General features: G+C 42.3%; 2 protein-coding genes across 2 annotated transcripts in view; both read right to left on the bottom strand.

Annotated features, from left to right (window-relative positions):
* The window catches only part of LOC137257430 (large ribosomal subunit protein eL14-like), a 125361-nt gene extending 108309 nt beyond the window's left edge, over positions 1-17052 (bottom strand). The window contains exons 1-5 of the mRNA XM_067794762.1: positions 17014-17052; positions 15007-15108; positions 14406-14600; positions 13898-13951; positions 13683-13769 (exon numbers count right to left, since the gene is read on the bottom strand). Coding sequence (XP_067650863.1) covers positions 13701-13769; positions 13898-13951; positions 14406-14600; positions 15007-15108; positions 17014-17052 — 459 coding nt within the window. The 3' untranslated portion in view covers positions 13683-13700. The remainder of the gene's footprint in view (positions 1-13682; positions 13770-13897; positions 13952-14405; positions 14601-15006; positions 15109-17013) is intronic.
* Positions 6482-11907, bottom strand: LOC137258989 (uncharacterized). Its single transcript, XM_067796689.1, has 4 exons — positions 11809-11907; positions 11167-11307; positions 6956-7075; positions 6482-6640 (listed from the first exon to the last, which is right to left on the bottom strand). Exons 1-4 carry the CDS (start codon positions 11905-11907, stop codon positions 6482-6484), a joined length of 519 nt encoding a protein of 172 aa, XP_067652790.1.
* Positions 17053-17054: the final 2 nt, after the last annotated feature.

Raw genomic sequence — 17054 nt, forward strand, 5'->3', positions numbered from 1 at the left:
AATTTATACTCTCTCACAATATCCTCGACATATGTCATAAACAGCGTTTACAACACCTACCTATCTTTCTGCCATCCAAGACGTGGGATATTTAGTTTCTGTTAGTTTTTCCACGTAACGGTGTATGACATCAGTCGGGATCGAGCCCACAAGTGACCGGATGGGAGTCAACTTTGTGTGCAGACTCTTTCCGTGTTACAGTACACAACCCTGTGCACTTGAAAGAACCCACGAATCCGTTGGTATATGACCAGATGGTGGCCACATGAGTACGTGCAGGCACCTAGTTGCGGGTACAGCAACGTGCAGTAAAGTCAGACACAGCACTGCGTCTATGTGCCCCAGTCCACCCAGCTGTGAACCTGGGTACCTAGTTAGGATGAGACAGCCACAATGAAACTCGGTGCGCCGAGTGGCAGCAAGAGTTGTATAGTGGGTGTTGAGATTGATGATGCGATATGACGCTGACACTGACATCCAGTGGGCGAGGGAAACAAATCCAAGCGTCTTGAGCAAGCAAGAGCTGTATGAATGGGTACTGTAAATATCCTATAATAATCAGTTGTGGATTGGAAATTTATTCGGCTTTTACGGAATATTTCTAAATTAAAAATGCTGGCATCATTATATAATCGTCCAATGAAAGCGATAGGTCCGAGCTTACGTCAACATGGTATCTGCGCAGTATACAATATCTAGCTACCCTATCTTTGAGAGTTACCCACCCTGAGTGGCCACGTGCGATGATGACCTGCGTTAGGCTGACGTCCGTCTGCGAGGTTACCTAGTGTCTCCGAGAATCCGGAAGACTGGACTCAGGGTCTGAAGACGTTGAAGTGCTATCTCAATACTCGTAGAGATCCGGAAGTGCCATCGGTCAGTCCACAGACACGCGCTGTTTGTGTGAGTATCACACTTGGGCCCGTGCAAGTTCATGATCCAGATGATGCCATCCAAATTCTCACATTGGGTTTCTATGTAACCCTGGACAGATAAATCTCTGATGTGGAATACCTCGTGTGTAGATCTGGTGCAGTTTGCTCAGCAGGACCTAAGGCAGTACCCCTAGTGTGATTCTGGCGAATAGGGCTTCGGGTGATGGCCATTTGCAGACGATGAGGCCTGTCACATTAACAGTGTCTGTCCTGTGCAAAACGGATCATACTAAATGCCATTTCGATAGTCAGATTTGTCCAGTGTTGTTTGCTTCAGGGACAGGATACATGATCAGCCTACATCCAGCGGTCAGTATGGGAAGACTAGGCTTGAACCTGCAAACTAATGGGGAATGGGAAATTGTAGGCATGACGTCGGCTACACAAAGTTGTGAAGCTTTTTACCATCATGCCTCATTCTATATACATCTGGCCAGAAACCACTTAATCCACGTACTGAACCTGGTTTTCCCAATGTGTCTAGCGTCTGCCCTCAGTAGCATCGTCTATCTCTTCCCTTTCGGTTTGTACGGGGAAAAGGATGGGCTTCCCATGACAGTGTTTATGTCCAGCGCTCTCTTCCTCGGTCTTATCAACAACTCCACGCCCTCAACTTCTGATTCTGTTTCAAAACTCTCCATGTACTTTGACATGATCCCAATCCAAGGCTTTCTCGCCAACGCTGCCACCATCTTGGTTCTGAAGCCCCGCAAGGGTGCAGGCAGGTGAAGGTCACACCTCTGGACGACACTGATCTTGCCGCTTGCCGGACAGCGTCACGCTTAGACTGGTATACAGAGAAAAGGCGGGAAGGTAGCCCTGGACAGGCTGCTGGAGTATAAACTACCGGGCAAAAGAAAGTTATAACTTTTAAATTAGTTGTATTAAAAACACAAAGACGGAAACAGGTTTGATCCCAAGTAGAAAATATTCGTCCAAATGCAAATTTTCCCAAGAACAACACAGCTTCCCGAACGCAGCTTTCATGCATTTTGCAAAACGTGAAAAACGTGTCTTCAGGACATTGGTCGAAATGCACGTGCATGATTGTAGCATAAATAACGACGTTTGATACAGCAAGCATACAGTTAGCAAAACCCCATCAACAATATGCCAAGACTTACACAGGCGCAACGAGAGCAGTTGGTATGGCGATTATGGGGACTTCTCAAAGTCACCTGGCAAGACCCTTCAACGGCAGACAGGACAGACTCAAGAACGACCAGGATCGGGAAGACCGAGAGTGACAACACCAGCCGAAGACAGCTACATCCGACAGATTCACCTCCGGAACAGATTCGTGACGGCGACGTCAACGGCGGCGACGGCACTAGGGCATGCCATCAGCAGGCGAACTGTCCTTCGGCGACTTCGCGTAGCCGGGATACGAGCCTACCGACCCTTCCGTGCTATGGCCTTCGCCCGTCAACACTGTGAATGCAGACTGCGATGGGCACGAACCATGCGTCGGTGGCAGCGACGCGACTGGGAAAGTGTGCTCTTTGCAGATGAAAGCCGGTTCTGTCTCTTCAGAAACGATGGCAGGGTTAAGAGTTTTTCGACGAAGGGGCGAGCGACTGGCACTGAACTGCGTCAAGAAGTTCAACCATTTTGGAGGTGGCGGTGTCATGGTATGGGATGGCATTTGTGGCCAGGTGACAACACCATTGGTTATCATCCATGGAAATTTGACTGGTCAGCGATACATGGATGAAATGTTGAGACCTGTTGTAGTGCCCTTTATTCAACAGCAGCCAAGAGGATTACTTTTGCAGCATGAAAACGCAAGGCCTCACACCGCCAGGATTGTTCGAGAGTACCTCAACAATGTTAACGTCAACGTATTGCCTTGGCCAGCGTGTTCTCCAGACGTGAACCCCATTGAACATCTGTGGGATCACTTTGATCGTCAGTTGAGACAGCATGTGCCACCTCCAGTGAACCAATAGGAACTCGAACAGACTCTATTGTAGTTGTTCATTTTGTCTATTTCAAACAGTACATTAGCCATGGTATATATCACTTATTGGAGTAATTAAAGGTCACATGCAACGTAAAATACAACTTTGCAGGTTCTGATACCTTTCGGTATGCACTTACCGAAACAAATCATAAAAAAATGCCAATTCAACCTATAAAGTTAAAAAAAAGGATGACAAAAAGCCTGTGAAATCAGAGTTCAAACGATTCACTAAATTTATCACTCAATGTCTGCTTTTTGACACCTATATGTCTCCCTGCCTGTCTGCTAAAGACAATATGCAATACACAGCTTCAATCATTGACCATATGCAATTTGAACGTAACACCTATCAGGCTATACGCCATAAACAAAATAAATTGATTTATGACTCGTGCACCCGAGTCTTGTCTGCCACATTATGTAATCAGGCAGGTGTGATACATGTACATATGACATGTTTTTATACCTGTGGGTTGCAAACAAACTACATCCATTTTCCTCGGATGCCTGGCTCTGATGGAAACTGGTGCAAACGTTTCTTAGTTTCAAGTCCTGTTTTGTACTTGGACGAATGACAGTTTCCAGCCATGCAGTAGTTCACCATCTCTACTGAGATGAATTTTGATGGGATCGAACGCAAATTCACAGAATATGTATTTACAAAACCCAACATCTCTATATACATTCTTTATGGATAACAACTTCTTCTAGTTTATATGTTTTTGTTTGACAACAGTATGTGAATCCATGCTGAAACGACGCATCAAGTACAATAAAAGAAGTTGCTACCCATAAAGAATCTTACTTTCTTGTGACTCGCCATACTTCTAAAATGTCCATTAAACAGATCATCTTTATGTACACACAATGAGCCTTCAGCGTATCAGCAAATGAACCAGCTCACACAAGACCCCATTTACCTTCACATACTATATATGAAATCATCTCTTTGTTATGACGATCGAACAAAAACAGTTACACACCATACAGTTCTGGATAGAAGACAAAGCATAGCGCCTTGAGAATTCACTGGAATCAGATGGAGTAAGGCTCGTCAACAGTGCTGTCATTTCTTTATATGAACTTTGATGCTTCAAAATAATGAGATGAACCTAACAACTTTTACTGTCACTCTCGGTCACGTGATCTCTCATATTCTCTGAAGCCTACAGCAGCAGCGGCAGCCACACAGTCCACTCTTTGGCTGACAAATGACAACAGTTTTGAGCCTTTCTCGGGAAGATTATTTTGGGGATTGAGTAAGATGTCATGGCCTGGAATTTCGCGCAAACAGACTCGGGCCATCTGCCACTGTATATTTTATTTCCCACCAATCGGATGGCCCGGATCTGTTCAGTTATTTGAAGGTCAAGATCACTTATGGCCGACAAGTGAGTAGGTTTGCCAGCGATTTTGGTGAAAATGTTTGCTTACTATCAAGAATATGACATGTAGATGTTGCAATAAGTTTTCTAACCCACGGAATGCCGCAGCCGATCGAATCCAGCCCAGTGCTGGTGCTGTCAACGTGTCTGGAATTAATAAACTAATTTAAAAGGTGAGTTTTCGCCGTATTTGGTGAGCCATGATTTTGGCGTGAAATTGCGGAGGTAGCTGTTTTCGATGATTCGTGGCGTATAACTTTTGAAATAAAGATCCGATTGTGACCATTTATGGCTCGTTTTGTAGGGAAATCATCTGGCGTTCGATCCGTTGGCCTCGACGTTGCCTTAAAAATATTTTACCTGGTGACGTGTAACTTTGATCGAACAGGAGGTGGTCTCTTCGTTACATCCCTTTCCTTTTATATAGTACTAGGGTAGGGTCTATACACATATATGTCTTTCGAGCGCTGTTTCTAAGCGATACAAGTCCCTGTGGTTGCTGACGGGCCGACTTGGCATCTTACGGCATCGTAATAACGTGGGAAATACCGCTACAGTGATAGGTGGTACTTTGTGGAAACCTAGCTGTACTCATAGGTGTTGCCAGGATAAGGATCATAGTAGAACCAAAGTCCAAACATCTTGCCACAACTAAGGGACACAACTCAGCATCAGCGCGAATCCAATGCATGTAACTCACTAAAACAATACGAAATACATAACTGGTGGGAAAGTAAGTTTCTTCATGGATGCCAACCTCTTTATTACATATGATACGGTGTTTCGGTATGGATCCTACTTACACCGTCGTCAAGCAAGAGTGAAGTAATACAGCAAAGAACAGACATATATATTAACAGGGATAAAGCAATCACAACTGAATCAAAGGGATTAACAACAAAAACAATGGATGGTGGTAATGATGTGACAATAATCAACCTACTTCAAGACCCAGCTACAACACCTCCACAGCAATCCCGGATCCAGCTCACTTTCGAAACAGAACAAATAGTCAACTTCCCTTTCTAGATGTCCTTGTAACCAGATAACCCCAGATAACAAGATCGAAACCAGAGCCTATAGAAAGCTAACCCACTCTGACCGATACATTCATTTCGACTCCAACCACCCCTTGAAAACCATCCTCACTAGACGGGCCATAAACCCCTCCTCCAACAGTTCTACTGCGTAAATAGAGCACCTCCGCCATGTTTTCACCATGTTCAACCACTACCCGTCAAAGATAGTTGATAAAATCATCAACTCCACACTTCACACAAAACGAAAACAGGCCACATACAAACCTGAACCAGCACCTATTCGCATCTCTTTGCCCTTCATTGGAAAAACCTCCTACCACATCAGCCGTCTCCTAAATCAACAAGCAGGCATCGAAACCTGTTCTACACCACTGAAAACCCTGCTGAAAGCTAATGGCAGAAACATCTCAAAACAACATCAACTACCCAAAGGTGTCATCTACAAAATCAGCTGTGACAGTAGCGAGGCATGTGTTGGTGAAATCTCCTGGCCCATAAATATCAGAATCAAAGAACACTTATCATCTATGACAAAATCAGATCGAAAATCAGCAATATCATACCACATCATCAAATGTCCCAATCACAACAATATTTGGGACAATGTAGAAATATTATCAAAAACAAAAACAAAACAAAAAAAACCCCCCAAAACCCCCCAAAAAACAAAACAAAACAAAAAAACCCCCAAAACAGGACCTCACCAAAAGAAAACGTGCAGAGGCAGTGCAAATCTGGAGACACAAGCCCTCAATCAACAGAGATCAGGGATATCTCATCCCATCTGCATACAATGAAGTGACAAAAACAACAGTTATAAGCACATAAGCACTCCAGCCATCATTACTAACTACCTTATCAGTCACGTATAGTTTGTTTCGGCTTCACATACCATTGGCTTCCTCTTATTGTCACATCATACGGAAACGTCGCATCATATGGAATATAGAAGTTGTTATCCATGAAGAAATTTACTTTCTTATTACTCATCAACTTCTAAAAATGCCAGTCAAACAAATCGTAACTGATGGTTGACTCATTTTATACCTCTAAAAAGAAGTTGAATATCTTCCTTTGAAGAAGACACACAATCAAACATACAAGCTAACTAATTTCAGTGAAAAGATTCATGATTTATATGGGATGGGTACAAAGTGTTCATGACTCAACTGGCGGCAGCCCGGTGCCACGTGGGTAATAGAAACCTTTTACCACGTGATCTATTCGCGCCCTCTTGCGGTCAAAAGGCTCAAGCGGAGCGTGAAGTCTTCTGCCATATTCTGATGACGACTGCATGGGGCATGCTCGTTTGGTTTCCTGAAACATGAAGAATTGACACTGCAAACGTCAATTATAGTCAGATATTTAGTCATGAAAATTAACTAAATTAACTAAACACCACGGTTTTGAACATGTATTAGATGCAGCTGATCACACAATTTTACTCTAGTAAGTCGTACTGCGTCTTCAACCAATCATTCAGTGAATTTCTCGCTTTTTCTTTTTTCACAGGGATCCATCGTGGTTTCTGAAACATGCATCTGTTTTTGGTGCCACCAGTAATCATATAAGGAAACAGGAATAGGATATTCAAATGGGGAGGTCAGCCCACCGTAGGACCTGTGTACGTACCTCTTCGTGAACAGCTCTGCCTATCTCTAGGATGTGCCTCCTGTCGTCTCGGTGTAACTTGCAGTCGAATCCCTCCTTCTGGTGAAACAGCCTGTCGTAGATGTTGTCGTGCACGTCTGCCTGTTAACGAGACGACGGTGTTGTTGTATGTGGCCAACAAGTTGCCTCATAGTTGGAATGATATCATTGTTGATCTCCTTACACATAGCCGTACCATGTCTAACACAAGATCTGGAAGTACCTATAAAGATGCTATCTAAGTACATTAGGATGAAAGACTTTACCAACAGCATACACTCTTAAAAAAAAAAAAGAAAAGAAAAAAGAAAGAAAGAAACGCAAAATGAAACGCAAAATGAGATTAAAAACTGATGCTTACAATTGTGTACACATATGTAAACTAAAACATTTTTTTAGGGTTGCACATTGTTTCAGGAATGTTTTTTATCATGCTTGACATAACGCAACCCAAAATGTTTTTGAACGGTTTTACCAATCAGGATTGTCATGATGCGCGTGGATGTCATGGAACACGAATATCAGGCACGATGATTGTATCTGACGTGCGAGGAATGAGTACTGCATGTGACTATAAAAGGCCCAAATGAATCTCACAAATTCACGATCTTTGCAAGTACTGTACACGAAAATGGGACGTCTCGACGCTGCCGATTGAAATCAGGCAATTAGACGACTGCAGGCTGGCGAATCAAAGAGTGAGGTGGTAAGGATCTCCAACGTTCATCCCAGCACAATAACTCGATTATGGGATCGATTTCGTCAAACAAATTCGACAAGTGACCGTCAAAGATCAGAAGACCTAGATTCACCACATCTGCCCAAGTTCGGCACATCCGGGTAACCCACCTACGTGACCGCCATCGTACTGCCCGGGACAATCAGGAACCGTCTCCGAGAAGTAGGAATACGTGCCAAACGTCCAAAAGTTGCCCCCTCCTTGACAGGACAACATCGAGGTCGACGAGTGAGATGGTGTAACACGGTGCTGGCATGGAACATGGCAAACTGGAGGCGCATATGGTTTCACGATGAATCCCGTTATCTCCTCAGGCGACGTTATGGTAGAGACCGTGTCTTCAGGCGACGTCGGGAACGTTTTGCTCCTAACTGCATCAGAAAGGTGGGCAGATTCGGTGGAAAGTGTTATGACACTGGGAGCGATCTCATACACTCGTAGATCGGAACTTGTACATCGACCAGATTCTCCGTCCGCACGTCCTTCACCTTGTTGACCGTCAACGGCAGCTCTTCCAACAGGACAACGCCAGGCCCCACACAGCAGTGCCACCGTGGCCAATAGCAACGCCAATACCCTCCCCTGGCCCTCTAGATCCCCGGATCTAAACCCAATCTAACACCTTTGGGATCAGATCGATAGACGGGTACGTCGACGTCGTAATCCACCACAGACTCTTCAACAGTTGTTCCACATGCTGCAGGAGGAATGGAGAAGGATTCCACAACAAAACATCCAACGACTGATTCGACCTGTACCCAGGAGGTGTCAGGCAGTGGTACCAGCCGGGGGTGGTCATACGAGGTACTGACTTCAACACCACATGGTGGACAGCAATAGTGACTGTGATGACTGTTATTCTCGTGAAATATGGACAAGATAGCAATGCATTGCTCCACAAAAATATTTCGTTCATGTATCTTTCTTTTTCGCTGATCTACACTTCCTTGAATAACTTCAAATTTTCACTGAAAACCTGAACTGAACACCAGAAATGTTCATCTCACATTTTATCCATGTGGGGATTGGAACCTAGTGAAGATCGGACAAAGATCATAAAAGTTTCTTTATCACAAAATACACGCTTCAAAAAAGAAAACCCGTGGAGATCCGGGGTAAAATAGGTCTTGAGCAACTCATGTTTACCCCAAAAGGCGTATATACATGTCGTAAGAGGTGGCTAACGGGAGCGGGTGGTCAGGCTCGCCCACCTGGTTGACACATGTCATCAGTTCCCAGTTGCATAGATCAGTGCTCAAGCTGTTGATCACTGGATTGTCTGGGCCAAACTCGATTATTTACAGACCGCCGCCATATATTGCTGAGTGCGGCGTAAAACCGAGCCCACTCACTCACTCAAAAAGGTAACGCAGATGCGTTTGCAGTGGTTCATTTCGATCCATCCGGGTGTTAATCATACGTCACCGATTTGCTGCAACCACAGGCAAATGGGGTTGCGCAGCATAGAGAATATCACAAGTCTTCTTATATGCGAGCGGTGAAACCACACGAACCGTAGCATGTCGATTCTTTGAGACAGAAGGATGGGATGACCTAATTCGATCTGAAGATCTAGATCGATTGGAAGAATCTGACAAACCACTCCGAGTGGATGACCTTGAATCTGAATGCCGAAGTGATCCAGTCTGGGAAGCACTCCCAGAACGAAGATGTGAACCACTTCGACCTGATGAAGCAGTAAAGTTGGGATGTGCAGTCGAACCAAAGTTTTGAGGCGAAATGGTTCAGTTAGATGAATCGATTCGATCTCGTGAATCAATTCTCCCAGAAGACATGGTACGAGAAACCACCTCGTAATGGACCCGTGAAGGTCCCGAGGTAGAATAGGCCTTCAGCAACCCACGTTTGCCATAAAGGGCAACTCAGCTTGTCGTAAGGGGCGACTAACGGGATCGGGTGGTCAGGCTCGTTGACTTGGTTGACACATGTCATCGGTTTCCAATGGCGCAGATCGATGCTCATGTTGTTGATCACTGGATTGTCAGATGGTCCAGAGTCGATTATTTACCGACCGCCGCCATATAGCTGGAATATTGCAGAGTGCGGCGTAAAACTAAACTCACTCACCTCGGAATGACTAGGTGAAACTGAGCGGTGAAGTGAACGAGAACGGTGAGTCATCACGAAAAGGTGAACCGAGCCGTTCACATATCTCTCTACAAGGTGAACTGATTCGCCCAGGTGAATTAAATCGATCTGGTGAGTTGATACGGCCTGGTGAACTGATTCGGCGTGGTGAATTTCCAACTAGCTCCCGACCCAGGCACAGGTATAGTACAAGGGACCATCGTTCTCCATCACGTCACATTGATTCTTCAGGTCATACGACTGGGACAACAGTTTTACCCGAATCGTGGAACCCTAATCAGCGTTCCTCACAGGGGCCAGATTTGAATACTATGCTTCGGGCTATTACAGTGGCATGGAATCAGTGTCAACCTTCGACTACATCGAATGCAGCTCCCATTGTATCGACTGGTACCCAGTCTTCCTCTGGTGTGTCTCATCAGCATTCACACTGTTCTCCAAATAACTCTGATATTTCTATCCCGGAGGGTAGTTTTGATTTGGTAGAACCTTCGCATGGGCTTGCCTGGATTGCTGAAAAGCTTCAACTGCTGGTGAGCTTAATCCTTGATGACCTTAATGTTTCCTATGTGCTGAATACTGACACTAATACCAATTACTTGACTAAAACGGAGGTGACAAAACAGTTAACTTATCCTCTACATGTAGGATTTCAGTTGTCACAACAATCAGCGAATGTAATCATCTGTTGAAAATAAACCGGGCTCAAACTTAAATACTAAGCTGCCGCCATATTGGATACACTGGTTACATAACGACCCGCGGCATACGTTCAGGGGCTTTTCGAAGAGTTTCCTCTCCCTCCCTATGTTGTCTCCCTAGTGAAAGGTATGGGATCTCCTAACAAAATATTTACATCATATCAATATCCAAACCATAACTTCTGTCGCAATGTTTATGAAACATGTGTTTTCTTCATCATGAAGATGCACATATACTCTTCCTGTCACGTGTTACGGCTATGTCGTCACAACCAGTTGTACTATGACCTACATGACCCAACTACCGAATAAATGAATTGAATTCAAGTAAATCAAGTGGTATCTCCGTTCCGAGGGATTCGCATGTTCTTTTTCATCTTCTCTTGCATGATGTATTGTGCTGTCTGACATCTAGGTCAAAAATGATACTGGGAACATCTTTCACTGCCTCGGAATCTATATGGTCACAATCAAGTTGTCAAATGTTACCAAAGAGGAAGCAATCGGCATTAGGCACAGATGACGTCATGTCACGTGGTACCCTCTTCTGCTCATTAACTGTCGGGTGTCTCCATAATAGAAAAAAACGTTAGTATTCTCTTTAACTCATCATTTTACATGTATTTCAGTAAAATGTGTCATACCGTGGTCGTACGAGTCCGAAGACCGTAGCAGCTGGTCTTCAGTTTGTCTAGCATCTCCTGGCTGTAGCGAGTTTCACCAGTGAATAACTCAGACCCGTCTCCCTTGATGGACAGGTGGTGACGCCGTATGTACCCGTATCTCTGAGGGAACATAACACTAAAAACGTGTATCTCATGTTTATCAGAACACCAGCTTGTATCGTATTACAGACATTTCCGACACGTTTCAAATGTATGGATTGATTGATTGTAGTTTAACGCCGCTCTCGGCAATATTCCAGCAATGTGGCGGTGGTCTGTAAATAATCGAGTCTAGACCAGACAATCCGGTGAGTAACAACATACACATCGTACTAGCAACTGAGATACGATGACATGTGTCAACCAAGTGCAATTCTGGTTTTTGATGATGGAACTCTTACCAACCGATTGCCTCAAGTGTAAAACTCACATCCTGACTGTGCAACATACAGGGACTAAGACCCAGACCCAGACAGCATTCATAGTTGGCCCAACGTTGTTTTTTCCATAACACATCGAGGATGGCAAAAACATGGTTCTTAGTATCTCTAAGTATTTATGTGGACATACCACGGGGAAACTAAACACATAGTAATCCAAATCCGCATACAATATACATACGCTGAGGACATTTTTCCACAACCCAGCCTTGGCATCTGGACTGAGGTAAGACTTGCCATAAAGGGACATACGGGTCCCTTCTGTCAGGTTGCTTGACATAACTGCTGTCTTCACGACATACACAACTAAATGGCAGAGATACAGACGCTTCTATGCGCACACAAACGATGACGTCAGGTTTTTGTGACGTCACAGACATGCATGTCATTCAGCTATAGATACAATAATGAAATATGATTGGCTGGTATTTAGAAATATAAAAAAATAAACACTACATGAGACGACCATCATTCTGTTTTGATCACTAGCTTGTTTTCAAACGTGCTTGTCACAAACATATAATATGCCATGTTGTCTGGAAAAAATGCCGAAGTGCATGTTTGTCTCGAACACTCCTACTGTGCGTGGATCGCAGACCAGAGTCTGGCAGAGACAAGTGCATAGCATGTGTGAATCATTTAACGTTATAGGCGTATCTGTCGTTTTCCTCAATAAAATTATTTTTTATTAGCAGTAACTCATAGGCTGTCGTTACGAAGTCATTTTACGAGTGCCTCGTTGTACCTGTCATTGTAGTAACGTCCGTACACTGCAGTCACGCAAGAATGCATACAATCACAAGCTTCATAATTCAGTTTGGAGATATTCTTAGTACAAATGTTTCTTATGTCACCAGCGCAGAAAACAGGGTGTTTTCTGGTTGTTCAAGTGTGTTTGCCATTGCCTTTTTAGGTGAATCAATGTTATGTTGACAGCCATCATCCAAGCAAATGTTCAAACAATGCTGCAGTCACATTCTTAGTGCATATTTCTGTCACTTGTGTGCTACACAATGCACACACCTACTTATTTGCAAGTTAGGATCCCACATTTAGTTCAGTTCAAAACCAGCTTGCATCTATGCAAAGGCAGCATGCAAGGGAATGTATTGTTAGTGTCTTTTACTTGAGACATATTTTTTCAAACAAGAATATTAAACATAATGTATAGACAAACTTCAGAAAGCTCTTGATGTCTAATTGTTACATTGTCAGGTTTCCTCAAATATGATTATATACAAATCACCTCAGCATGTTATTCCCAGCCCACCTAAAAATATACTCAATGAAACAAAGATGGGAACACATTAAAGTACGTTCCTTTTCTCCTTTCTGTGTTTCTTCACGAGGTAAGTATTGCACTATGGGTAAAATTCTTGAAATAAAAGAACACTTGTACTCTCATGTACTTGTACTTGTGTCCATGAGCTTGTGTCATTGTGGATGCCTCCATTTGCCTATTCTTTCCAAAAATGTTCAAATGAAGAAATGAAGAAGTTTGGCGTTACGCTGACTTTAGAAGTATTTCAAGAATATCCTGCCTGGGGCTACTGTGGACACACCAGAAACTTACTTCCTGTACCCAAGCTCTTTCATGCACAACAGAATGCTTTAACAGTTTGGGTACCAAAACAATCTGCCGCCCATCATCCTGGGCCCTTGTATTCTACTATTTCAAAGATAATGTTCCAAAGATTTTCAGATGAAGTTGATTATGTTCTACACCCCTTCACTAAGGAGTTGTTGAGCCTCTCCTCCAGGAAGCCTAGATGCAGGACCACCACCTCTGCAGGTTCCACCTATGACAACACATTTGATTGTGACATGAGGCTTTCAGGAACCCAAAGATTTTGCAACCATGGAAAAGGTAATTTTGTCCTATACTGGTGTTGTGTCAACGTGATTGTACAAGAACCTGGCCTGCACTGACTGCCCAAACTAGTATTCAATGAGTGCCTGTCACAAATAACATCAGTGCAGCCAGTGGCTGGCTGAATATGCTGTTATGTATTCTTTGCACAAGATTAACACATTTTTACAGTCTCACAGCTTGTTTTATTGACAATATACAAGTTATTTCTTTGCAGATTTTCTGGCTGCTTTCCTCAACTTGCCAAACTCAACCTTAATCACACGGTTTCTCTGAAAAAAGAGAAGGAAGAACAACAATAAGTGAACTTCATATGCATGTACAACAACAAAGGAAACACTCTTACAGATCATTACTACACATGCACCATATACCTGTCTTATATTGTTAAATCACTTACAGCTTGTTTGGCCTTCATCAACTTGAATCTGTCAAAATCTGACAACATGGCCTTCTGTGAAGGAAGAACAAAACAGTAAGAGCAAAAACATGAATGTTATTTTAAAGATTCATGTAGGAGCTTTAACTTCCCAGTTTAAAAACTACCTCTGCGAGTAAACAAGACTTATTCCACTTCAGTTAGAATTTCCATAACACCCTGTTAGTACTTCCAGTCTGCTTCAAACAATAATCATCAATTATTTCATGACTTGCTTGTAAATTGCTGGTAAAGATGGGTTTAAACCGACAAAAACCTCACATCTTTGTTCATTTCATCCCACCATTTGATCTTGCTTTTGCCCGTTTACAATACTGATAGTCCAGGTATGAGGCTGTACTTTGTGGTCGTGAAATACGCTCTTCTGTTTACAGGTTTCAGTGTGGGAAGAAGGCATCAGATTTGTACCAATGTTAATGTGTTTGTCTTTAGACAAAGCAGCGTGTCACATTTGACATGCCATAGTTACCTTTTCTTGGTTTGCAAGTTTCTTGGCCCATGTGGTTTCACTCCACTTCTTGTCAATGCCCTCCTTCTTCCATGCCTTCATGACTGTGCCAGTGCGGGCAGAGGGGCCAAGCTTTAGCGTGAAGGGGGTGAGCTGGAGAGCTTTGAAGTTGATGCTGTTACGGGTCACGTTGGAACAAGGTCCGTCAATAAGACACTGTGAAAATGTAACAAACAAAGGTATGCAATAATGCATCAATATTTAGGTGCATGGAGTTCCATACATCAGATTAAATCATGAAATGTCTGAGAGGCTATTTACTTTCTCTAAAACAGTCAGAAACTGTGGTCTGTTTCCAGTGACGTCCTTGAATGGAACGTGTCTCCTTCGGACATCCAACTATGGCTATTTAATACTAAACGTATTCAATTATCAACCTCAACATGATGCATGAGAAATGAAAAGTTTCCTACTATTTCCTACTAGGTTAGAGGATATCTGGAACTTTGGTCATCCATGCCTCAGATTAGAAATTGTCAGCAATACAATTCTGACGGCAATTCCTATCATAAAAGGCTCATCATGAACATGGATGATTCCCCTATACTGTGATAGTCCTTACCCTGTTCTGATCCAGCACATCAACGATGACAGCCAGTTTTCCTTTGTCATCGCCAAAGGCGATATAGGCTACACGACCAACTTCCACAAATCGTCTGAATGGCTGAAAAATGTTGCCATAGTTATCATTTTTCAGTGAAACAAAATATAAGTGGGGTCTTAATCATTGTTCTGAATACTCTATTGCTAGGTAATGACCATCTTATTCATCAGAGATGGCAACAGGTGAAAGTGATTTCAGCTGAAAATCACAGGGTCCAGGATTGATTAATTTGCATTTAAATTTGCACATTTGTGGAAAATTGCCATCCCTGACTCATTGTCTTATTATGTTACTGTTACCAAAACATCATTACACTAAGCAACATCACAGATTTTTTATTCCTTAAAGTAATAGTAATTTCAAATGCTCTAACAAAGGGACAGTCAAAGCAAAATGCACACAATTCTCAGTCAATATACAACAGGAGCTTGTGTGAACTGCAGCCTGGAAAGCATATTTATGGTGGTCTTTTCTTGTGTGTGTAGTGGACACGTAAATACCATCACATGATGCTGAGAAAATCAAGATTTTATACAAAATCACATCAGTGTTATGTGAACTTTATTTGCTAGATAATTATCTTACTAAACATTTAATGTCCACTAACATGGAAGGTTCTTCATAGGTGTGGTTATCGATATAGATAATTCCATACAAATAACAAGCAAATAACCATGATATACTTTAATAAAGGAAGAGTACTATACTGATGTAATACACAAATATCACTATTATGCCTGCAAACCACGTGTTTCAGATTAGAAATTGTCTAAAAATTGACTTCACACACTGTCCCCATGAGGGGAACTGAAACCGAGTCTTCAATGTGATGCGCCAGTGCTTTAACCACTAGGCTACCCTACTTACCCCTGATTACAATGAACCATGTCTATGCATTGTTTAAACTATCTTCATGGTGTTTCCTGGTATTCATGAACTGCTAGTCTGATTCTACACATTTGCTGCATGTGTTTTAATGGAACCATAAGTGTCTCATATATTAAAGTGCAGCTTCAGTCAAATATTTGGGGGTATTTTGACCAAATGTGTATCTTCAGTGTTTACTATAGTTAACAGATCTGCAATTTCTTCTTTATCAATACCACATGATTCAGATTAGAAATTGTCAGCAATAGAATTCTGACGGCAATTCCTATCATACAAGGCTCATCATTTCATGTGGATGAACTGGCTGGTCAGTTCAACAGTTACGACAAAATAGAGTAATTCTAAATTTGATCTTTAAGATGCAACTGAAGTAATTATAAAGGAGATAAATGTCACCTATACATTCTTATAATCTATCAATTTCTGATGCATCATTATACCGTTTGACAACTACCTCTAGAATGTTTTAACTGACCTTAACTATCCATCACTATCCAACAAATTTAAAATCCCAACCGTGTAGACAGTCACAATTGTCGGACATCATAAATAATTCGGACCATCATAATTTAAATTACCAATATATACTACTTTCCTGGGTACACTGGGTCATAAAACTATATGAAAATCTATAATTGTGATCTTAAGGAAAAGAGCTTCAAACAATGGGAACAGGTCAAAATGACCTCAAAAAACGTGAAAATGGCCACAAACCCCTAGTCAAAATAGCCATACCATAGAAAAAGTCAAAATGGCCATACTTTACTTTTTTTCATATTAATGAGCATTGTTCTTGAAATGTATCAACTGATACTTTGAGGTTGTTTTGTTACTTATATATTTGGAGATTTTTTCTCTTATCCTGTACTTTGAGATGTTTTCTTATTTAATACTTTAAGCTATTTAATTACTCTTGCAATGTTTTCTTGATGAATGCAAATTGATGTTTGCATTTATAAATAAAATCAGCAGCCAGGAACACTATTTTGTAACACAGGTTTGAGTTACACCAAATGTCTCCCATTGGGTAACACTAAAAAAATATAAGATCACATTTTCAAGAATTTTGTTGCAAACCTTCAGAGACTGGGATAGAGAACTTTGGCACTGGGCCATTT

Source organism: Haliotis asinina, chromosome 12 (genome assembly GCF_037392515.1).
Source record: "Haliotis asinina isolate JCU_RB_2024 chromosome 12, JCU_Hal_asi_v2, whole genome shotgun sequence".
Lineage (NCBI taxonomy): Eukaryota > Metazoa > Mollusca > Gastropoda > Lepetellida > Haliotidae > Haliotis > Haliotis asinina.

What these genes read in the sequence shown, in the direction of transcription:
- LOC137258989 (XM_067796689.1), bottom strand. Translation starts at nt 11,907, where the DNA reads ATGTCAAGCAACCTGACAGAAGGGACCCGTATGTCCCTTTATGGCAAG. An exon ending in TGTGGAAAAATGTCCTCAGC is followed by an intron (nt 11,308 to 11,808) that starts GTATGTATATTG and finishes ATGTTCCCTCAG; the next exon opens with AGATACGGGTACATACGGCG. An exon ending in GCAGAGCTGTTCACGAAGAG is followed by an intron (nt 6,641 to 6,955) that starts GTACGTACACAG and finishes TTCATGTTTCAG; the next exon opens with GAAACCAAACGAGCATGCCC.